Raw genomic sequence first — 10,141 nt, forward strand, 5'->3', positions numbered from 1 at the left:
AATTGTAATACGAGCTCGGCTCTGGTGTAAATATATATCCTGTTGTGAAGTTTTTACTCGCAAAGTACACCTAGCAAAAAGACGAAGCTGGAACCAGTTCTGCATCGAATTGGCTACTGCACCGGTAAACGAGGCTAATACCATGATTAAACGGATCATCTGGCAACCGAGTCATACCTTCTCTCATCCAGAAGGCCCTCAATAAGCGGTAGAAATCATGGTAACTCATCTGAGCAAAACGTTTGGTGGTGAACAGGCCCAAGGATGCGGTAATACATACTTTAGCATAAAAAACTATGTCGTTGATGAAGACCCGTTCCCAGCACCAGCAATCGAAACCGTTTTACGCAAACTGGCACCGCGCAAGGCACCTGGAGACGATCACATCACCGGCGCCATGCTTAAGCCGATCGCTACTACATTGGCACAGGTATTAAGCAAATTGTTTAAACTATGCTGGGACTGGTCATAGGTCCCTATCTCCTGGCGCACCGCACAAGTCGTGCCCATACACAAGAAAGGTGATGCCACAGAAGCTAGCAACTACCGGCCAATCAGTTTGACTAGTGTACTCCACAAAGTTCTTGAGCGCTGCCTACTTCCCAAACTAATGGAGTCTATGCCAGCACTAGCCATGGCCCACGGTGGTTTTCGCCATCATCGCGGTGCCCTCGACCAAGCTTTTGCACTCAACATGTTAATACGTCACTACTAGCGGACATATCAAGAATCCCCTGTGCTCGCCTTTCTAGATATCAAGGCTGCCTATGACTCGGTCAATCGCGACATCATATGGTCAACGCTGCAGGGACACCTGCCAAGCGCTCTGTTCCATATGATTCGTCATATGTTTGATGATGTACGCAGAGCCGTCATCTTACAAAATTTCCAATCACGCTATATTCAGCCTAAACGCGGAGTACTCCAAGGCTCAATCCTCAGCCCCTTGTTGTATGCGGTCTTCATCAACACATTGCCGAACCGACTCCAGCTCACAATCATTGGAAACAAATGCATGACACCTATTGTTCTCCGTACTATACCCCACAACAGCGCCACTAAAGCATCAATACAAAATCAAGTATATCTGGGTGACAAAAATGGAAAGCTAGGCAAGAATCGACCTGACACCGACCGCACGATCATTCTAGCACTACTTTACGCCGATGATGTAGCCCTCATCGCCTCTTGCAGTGATATTCACCACCTACTTAAGGCAGCCGAGAGCCACTCGTGCGACTACGGATACTGCTGGCACCCTGGAAAGTGCGCTATCATTGAGCCCCTAGAAGCGCCAACCAGTACAACTTCAGCTTCTCGTCCACCGGCAACATATAGAAGCTACGGTACCGCCATCCCTAAGGTTAACAGCTTTCAGTACCTAGGCCACCTATTTACGTACAATAGATTAGACATCGAGCATCTTGTTCCACAGCGTATAACCAAGGCAACCTACAACATGTCATTGCTCCATCAAGTCGGTCTCCATTAGTATAGTATTGGCCTATTATAGCAGTGCAGAATAGTGTGACTTGTGTCACTTGGTGAGTCGACCATTGAGTAACAAGCCTAGCTATGCATGATAGAAAATTATAAATTCTCATCCCATATGCACAATAAAAAAAAAACCCCTTTTTCTCTCGTACTTTTCGTTTACTATCCTTTTGACTCCGTTTAAGTCAAACCGACCGTACCCATTGCATACTGTATGTAACGATATAAGAAACCAGACCGCTCGTTCAAGCTTGAGAACTATTATTGATGGATTTTACGGACATATATAGCTTACTATCGCTTCACAACTTTGTACCTCGCCCTAGCTTGTAAACCTCATATATTTTATATACTTGATTGATTCCACGGTACTTATACGCTTTTCTACCATCGTACATCCCCTTTATGCTGTATATGAATCTCATGCGCTATATGTTTTGTGGCATGTTTAGTCGTCTATTCCAATCTCAGACAATACAATAAAACTGGTAGAGAAGCTGGGCGTAGGCCATCCACATTGCCACAACATCGTAAAACCTCAAAGAACAAAGCCAACCGGCGAAAATACAAAGCAACTACTTCTGCCTGTGCGGTGGTGATAATGTCAGACCAAACAGGAGACGAAACCGCGCGTGACCAAAACAACCGCATTGTCGTGCATATGGAAACATCACGCGTAGATGCACCTAAATTTGGAGGAGATCTCAATCATGACGATCCCTTGAAGTTTCTTAACGCATTCAAAGATGCTGCAGTAGCGAACAATTGGCAGAGCGACAGACGACGTATCGAAATGGCAGGACTATCATTGTATGCCCATGCCAAAGATTGGTTTGAACATGATCTGAATCTCGAACGTAGCACCGCTTTTGACGACGAATCCGACGACTGTTTTGTCCAACAATTCAAGAACGAATTCCTAACAGCACGATGGCAGGAGCGCTATCGGTGGGAATATCGGCAACGCATACAGCTGCAACACGAATCCAGACTACAATATACAACAAACAAACTTGCCTTGGCGAGTCGATACGAAAAGGGGTGCAATACCCAGCTATTGGCCAGTGACAAGATCGCTGATGTCATTGAAGGCCTCAGATTGGAATATCGAGAGCAGCTTCGCGGTGCGGCACCTACCAGAATCAGTGAGCTCAAAGAAGCCGTCCGAGCAGCCGAGCGGCATATGGAGGTCATACGACACACTGTCGGTCTTGGCAACTTGCCTCAGCAGGCAGCGCCACAACATGACGGACGCCAAATCGTTCCTGTCTATCAAACCACTGCTCGTCAGCAAACGAGGCCACCCAGAGGCGACCGCTCAGACACATCGACTTTGCAAGACCATTTTGATAACAGTTTGGCGAATGCGTTAGACAAGATGGAGGCGATGATGAGGTCGTACGCATCATCACAAGCACCAAGGCAGATTCTAAAACGACCTGAGGCCGGAGGAGCCGCACATGCAGGAAACGCATACAGTGCGGCGCGTTGCTACAATTGTAACAAGACCGGTCACCTAGCTCGCCAGTGTCGAGGCCCTTGCAGCACATGTCCAGAACAAGAGCACAATGCTATGAACTGTCCTAGAAGACAAGCAGGAGCACAAGTAACTGACGCCAAGAGCGCGAACAGAAACAATGCAGACATTCAAGGCGGAAACTCCACGACGTATTTTCAGGGCGGCCGCCAGTAAAGGCAGGCACTGCGGCCGAACCCTCATCAATGACAAGACCTGTCAACTTTATACAAGGGGTGTACGCTACTGGCGACGGCGATACACCTGCAACTAGCACCAGAAGTCGCAAACGAGAACATGACAGCAACATGGAGGTCGACTCCTCGCAACCACCCGCTCAACACAACAATCAACAAACATCACCAAATGTTCATGTCAGCGACGAAAGATACAACAAGCTGTTGGCAAATCTGGAAAAAGCACGTCAAGCAAAAGCACAATACAAACGAGCCGATGATGAGGCGCGAGCGCGAGGAGAGATCCCGCCATCATTGCAGCATAAAGCATCATCTGAATTCCCCTTGATCGTGGATCAGAAGGGAAACGTACAGCAATTCGATATCTGTCAAGCCCTCAAAAACATGAAAATTGAAGTGCCATTTCCTCAATTGATGTACTATGCACCGGTCCTGCGGCAAGAAGCGTTAAATGCCATGGGAGCCACCAGCAATAGTAGTCATCGACGCAGGCAAGAGCCTCTGGTATCAACAGTAAACACCACTATCACCGCGAAGAAATTGCATTACGATACCACTGACAAGCAAGAAATGCGAGCGCTTCAGGCAATCTATGCAATCATCGCAGATGAACAGATTGAGGCGTTGGTTGACTGTGGGTCCAATGTGTCTATTTTGCCGATATCACTGGTCCAACGAGTGAAGCTGGATATGAACATTCGTCCGACAGAAAGAGTCATCCGCTTTGGTGGAGGAAGTCTCGAGCATCCCGTTGGTACCATTGACCTGAACATCACGTTGAGCAAGGAGCTTGTTGTCCACCACCGGTTCATGGTGGTACAAAATCACAATACTCCTCTAATTCTTGGGCACGATTTCTTGTACCACACTTGCACCAGCGTTATACCGTACCAACAACGCATCACCTTCCTCAAACCAGACAGACATCCAGACGACACGTCAAATGATGCTATTTGGGAGGTACCAACGCATTGGGGGTTTGGGCCTGAACCCTGTCGAGAAGTGCTACCAGTTTCGGACGAAAACGTCGAGATGGAGGCGGTCTATGCACATATGGCCATTGAACGAGAAAGCGATAACAACAATGCGGACAGAATAATCACGCTGCACAATGATCTGGTCCTTGACAAAGGTGAAGTCCTGGCGCTAAGACTCAAAATCCAAGGAGACTCAGCAGCAATTGGCGAACACCTCGTCCTCGAAACTCACCCTGTCGGGCACCACGACATAGTGATTTGGCCATCAAAGATTGAATCAGATCAATCTGCTTTTCTGTTTATCGCGAACCGTGGGCAGCAGCGTCTTGGGGTAAAAGCCGGGGATATCATCGGTGCCGCCAAGAATATGTTGACATTGCCTCAGCGGCCCACCACCACTGACTTGGATGAGGTAATGCGGCAACTACAAGAACTGACGTGGTACCCAGATGCACCAACACCAAGCGGCGACAGGGTGCCAATCTACCAACAAGATGTCAACGAAAGCATTATAGTGCGCTCAAATATGGCTATCGCAGAACCACCCAAAACACCTGCGACTAAACGCTTCAACATCAATCCAACGCTATCATCCCACGAACAAAACCGACTGCAAGCCGTTTTGGACAAGCATGAAGATCGATTTGCAACATCGCTATCCGAAGTGGGAGAGCTTAACGTGCCACCGTACCATATTCAGCTGAAACCAGGCGCGAAACCTACCAAGGTTGCACCGTACGCAATTCCTTTCGAAGCAAATCAATGGTTAAAAGGGTACCTAAAAGATTTGGAAGCCATGAATCTGATTGAGCCCTGTTCAGGCCCTTGGGCAGCAGGCACTGTTCTGATACCTGCTGATGCTGAGAAGCGTAAGCCGAGAGTACGACGAAAAGCCAAGGCCCTGCATAAAACGCCACGTGTAAAATTGTCCCGACAAGGTAAACCTATGCCGGTTTGGTCGCTCCTTGCTGGAGAAGAAACCAATCGCGACCCGAGTGACGACGAGTTGAACGGCGATAACCAAGAGCTATACATGCCGGCATTTGCAGCGAAAAATGGTCAAGAACGAATTGGCTACGATGCGCATGGGAACGCTGTGCAGTACAGTTGTGCCGCGCCTGTTGCAGATCACGCAGGAAGCAAGGATCCCTACCGGCTATGCCTCAACTACAAACCTGTCAATGCCGCTTGCGAGGACTCAGCGTATCCAATACCCAACACGAACTTTCTGTTTACTCTACTGTGGGGATCAAAATACATATCGATATGTGATGCGCTTCGAGGATACTGGCAGCTTCCAATTCAAGAAGACGACCGTGATCTCACCGGTTTTGTGACACATTACGGGCAATACAGGTGGACTCGTTTGGCGATGGGCTTGAAAGGTGCTCCAGGCGCTTGGCAATCTATTATGGACGACTGTTTCCGAGAAGTGTTGTATGACTATCTCTTAGTCTACATCGATGACCTGATCATCTTCAGCAAGACTTTTGAAGAACACCTGGAGCATATTGACAAGGTCCTCTCAATGGCGGCGAAGATAAATCTATCACTCTCCCAGCGGAAATGCAAGTTTGGGTATCAAGAATTACGAGTCCTCGGGTACATCGTAGGCGAACAAGGATTTGAGATGGAGCAATCGAAAGTCGACAAAATCGTCCAATGGCCACCGCCGAAAAATGTTCATGAACTAAACTGGTTCATAGGCCTGATTCAATACTACCGTCGGTTTTTGCCTAACCTGTCAACTAAGATGGCACCATTGAACGCGCTCAAAAAGAAGGATCAGCCATTCGTGTGGGGTGATCAAGAACAAGAGTGCTTCGATTTATGCAAGAGCCTTGTCAGCACCGAACCTGTTCTTGCACATCCTGACTTCACACGACCGTTCACCTAGTTCACCGATGCTTCTAATACCAGGATAGGCGGACTCCTCAGCCAAGAGAGCAAAGAGCATCCAGGCGTGTATTTGCCTATATACTTTGGAAGCCGTGCCCTTTCTGATGCCGAAAAAAAGCTGTCCACATATGAAAGGGAGTTTATGGCCATTGTATACTTTACTCATTTCTTTCGCCTGTATCTACTTGGTCGTCATTTCCACGTGGTAACGGATCACAAGGCGTTAGAGTTCATTGCCAATCTCAAGGAAGGAACATCTGCACGAGTCGCACGTTGGCTAATGACCTTGGCCATGTACGACTTCACCATTAGTTACAAGCCAGGCAAAGCGAACGTTCAAGCAGATGCCTTATCAAGGCTACCCCAGAATGTGATGGACAACATTGATCTCGATGAGGTCATTGTTGACGACTACCTTCCTGTACACGTGATACAAGATCTCCCCGAAGAAGCTCGCAGAAAACGCCCGCGTATTCAGGATGATGGTGAACAATGGGGTGGAATGGCTCGGGATCGTTATGCATCATTGGTCAAATACTTGTTGACGTTGAGCATGGATGAAGGCATCAGCGAAAAAGAAAAGCGTGCGATCCGACAAGCTGCGCGGTACTACTATTGGCATGATGACAAACTATATCGACGATCTTCGAAAAGTACAGGCGTGCGTATGGTAGTGCGACAAGGCGAAGTACTACAGATATTGCAAGAAAATCACGATCACCTCCTGGCAGGTCATCAAGGGGTTGGACGGACTTTCGCGCGAATAAAGGACAGATATTATTGGCCCGGCTACTTTGCCGATGTGAGGAAGTACGTGCTCTCATGTCCGACTTGTCAACAATATGGACCACGCAAGCCGCCTACACCACTGCACCCTTGGGCTCCTGCAAAAGAGGGTCCCTTTGGACGACTCTTTATTGACTTCCTGACCATGCCGACATCGGAGCACGGAAACAACGCCATATTGCTTGGAGTCGACAGCTTTAGCGGCTGGATGGAGGCAATGCCTACAGCAACCAAGAGTAGCGATGCTACCCTGGTGTTCCTATTCGAGTGGATCTGTCGATATGGCCAGCCTGAAATCGTGATCAGCGACAATGCAAGCCATTTTACTGGGCACGACTTGAATCGACGCATGAAATATCAGTATGGCTTAACAATCAAAACGGGCGCAGCACATCATCCCTAACGTCAGGGACAAGTAGAACGAGCAGTGAGAACGGTGCGCACAATCCTACGCCGCCTTGGCACACATTACCTCGGATCTTGGGAAACTTGGCTTTCAGCAGCGTTATTTGTCATCAGGACATCGGCAAGGCGTGACCATGGTTGTACCCCGTTCTACTTAGCTTTTGGGCGAGAGCCACGATTGCCTATAAGTATGACGGCAGCATCTGAGGAGATTGCGGCTCCCTTGGATGATGTGGATGAAGAAACGGCATATGCGGTTGTTTCCGAGCGCATGGAGGATTTTACACGGATGCAGGCGACGGCGCTAACTTTTGCCAAACAACGCATGAAGGAGTACAAGCAAGCGATGAAGATCCGGTATGATGCGAAGGCCAAAGCGAGGCAATTTATGGTGGGCGATAAGGTAATGGTTCATAACGAAGCATTATCGCCTATGAGCACTGACTTAGCACCACACTGGATCGGACCCTACGCTGTGGACAAGAGATTGGGCTACGACACATACAAATTGCGCGACGAAGCATTATCTCTTCCTGGGGTATTCCATGCAAACCGGCTCAAGTTTTATTATACTCGTCCTCGATTGGAACGAACATCCATCCGCCACGAACATGAACTGTGGTATCAGTCCTAATCAGCTGTCGATATATCTTCTTATCTATGTCTTTATTCTTTTTCTTTTCTTTCCCTGACGTCTCTCCTATTCTCTTTCGTTTCAACATTTCTTCTACTGTGGATTCCATCAAGAATTTACTTATGCGAGGTTCTTATGTCAATTTCCCCCCCCTACGTTCGTATTGTTTCCTATATGTTGTTTCTACATGTTCTATTCTTACCATGTATCTATCTGCCCAATTCTGCCCTTCTCTTTAATGATAACTCGCTTGGGGACCATAGCGAGTCATCAAGGCCCTCTTTATAGCAGTGCAGAATAGTGTGACTTGTGTCACTTGGTGAGTCGACCATTGAGTAACAAGCCTAGCTATGCATGATAGAAAATTATAAATTCTCATCCCATATGCACAATAAAAAAAAACCCCCTTTTTCTCTTGTACTTTTCGTTTACTATCCTTTTGACTCCGTTTAAGTCAAACCGACCGTACCCATTGCATACTGTATGTAACGATATAAGAAACCAGACCGCTCGTTCAAGCTTGAGAACTATTATTGATGGATTTTACGGACATATATAGCTTACTATCGCTTCACAACTTTGTACCTCGCCCTAGCTTGTAAACCTCATATATTTTATATACTTGATTGATTCCACGGTACTTATACGCTTTTCTACCATCGTACATCCCCTTTATGCTGTATATGAATCTCATGCGCTATATGTTTTGTGGCATGTTTAGTCGTCTATTCCAATCTCAGACAATACAATACTATGGCTGGCATTACGAGCATACTGCACATTCATCCACCTAGTACTTGAATATGAACTAGCAATAGCCGCATTGAGCGCTAAGGGAATTAACTATTAATAAAAAATAAAAAAAGGTTTTAATAATTATATATAAATAATTGTTTAAAAATATATAGGAAAAAATAAAAAATTAGATTATAATTTTTTTATTTTTGAAACTTTTAACTTTTTTTTTTTTACTTTAAATATTTTAAAGTGATATATCTTTTAATGTTTGATGTTTAATTTAAAAAGTGGCGGAATGGTAGTGAGCATACCCTCCTCTACCCGAGGAATACTTAGACGACAGGTAGCTTAACAGTGAAAGGAATAACAAATTAATTAGCAATTTATTGCTAAATTAATTGTTATGGATTGATACTCTAAGCAGATCGACAAGCTCCAGAAGGCACAAATTGGTTGCATAAAAATGACCTGTAACTACAACACAATGACAAGTACAACGTACATAGTACCTCTGGTGATGGCGGACCTACCATCTATGAAGATCTGTATGCATAGCTTACAGCTTAAATTTGTCGCTCGCTTGAACACATTGCCAGTATCAACACTGGCCCGGGCAGTTGAACTATCGATCCTATAGGAAGAACCGAAAAATGAGAAGCAATGGATCAAACTTTCCAAGAGCAACCCACTCTATAAGCACTATAGAGCGCTCCTTCACTCTATAAATCCTCCCACCAACATTGTCAACACAGTAATTGCTCAAGCTCGTAATGGAGAACTAGAGAAGCGCCACCAAGCATCTATGTCAGTCCAGTGTCTTCGGCCCACACGCACAATCGACCCTGTGCTGTACCTGCTAGCATCTCCGAATGACCACCATCGCTTACTTAACTGGCACCTGTATTGGCTACCTGGCTATTACCCACGCAAGGACTGTCGTTGTGGTGCACGAGCTTTCACCTGCAACTACTACAGTCTCGTTTGTCTACTACTGCATCCAATGTGGCAAGAGCTTACTGACGCCTAAGGCACAGCTCCTACAAGCTACCACGGACTGACGTCGGTCTGACCAACGGAAAATGGCAATCCATATGGCCAGCGATACTACGTATCCTCAGAGAAATCGACCAACTCTGTCACTCCAAAGAACTTTTGCTGGATGGGACGTTCCCCGGCGACGACTTTTCACCACCATTGTCTTCAGAGCAAGATTAAAGTGCCCTGACTATCCTTCTTTCTTCTGTCATTTATTTTAATTTATTTGTAACAACCTATACAGACCTTATTATATATGCACTACCACACTGGCTTAAGTTTTTCCTCCTGACTATGGGGGGTTTTTTAAGTTCTTGCATCTATTCCTTATATATAACGTATCCACACGAACCGCAAGGAAGCGACCGCAATGCCTATTGGCGCAGGTCCACAGCCTTCTATAAATAATAAAACCAAAATTTTCATCTAATATTGAAGAACAAATAAATAATGTAGTAGA

The 10,141-nt window shown here is 46.2% G+C and overlaps 2 protein-coding genes across 2 annotated transcripts; both read left to right on the forward strand.

The window, feature by feature from the left end:
- Window positions 1-7,464: 7,464 nt before the first annotated feature.
- On the forward strand, window positions 7,465-7,908 carry BDB00DRAFT_879545 (uncharacterized protein; the record flags this gene model as incomplete). The annotated part of the gene is made up of 1 exon (XM_053127880.1): window positions 7,465-7,908. One exon carries the CDS (start codon window positions 7,465-7,467, stop codon window positions 7,906-7,908), a length of 444 nt encoding a protein of 147 aa, XP_052972828.1.
- Window positions 7,909-9,515: 1,607 nt separating this feature from the next.
- BDB00DRAFT_879546 (uncharacterized protein) lies at window positions 9,516-9,861 on the forward strand (the record flags this gene model as incomplete). Its single annotated transcript, XM_053127881.1, has 2 exons — window positions 9,516-9,625; window positions 9,681-9,861. 2 exons carry the CDS (start codon window positions 9,516-9,518, stop codon window positions 9,859-9,861), a joined length of 291 nt encoding a protein of 96 aa, XP_052972829.1.
- Between the last annotated feature and the right edge of the window lie 280 nt (window positions 9,862-10,141).

Source organism: Zychaea mexicana (genome assembly GCF_025766255.1).
Source record: "Zychaea mexicana strain RSA 1403 chromosome Unknown BDB00scaffold_179, whole genome shotgun sequence".
Classification (NCBI taxonomy): domain Eukaryota; kingdom Fungi; phylum Mucoromycota; class Mucoromycetes; order Mucorales; family Lichtheimiaceae; genus Zychaea; species Zychaea mexicana.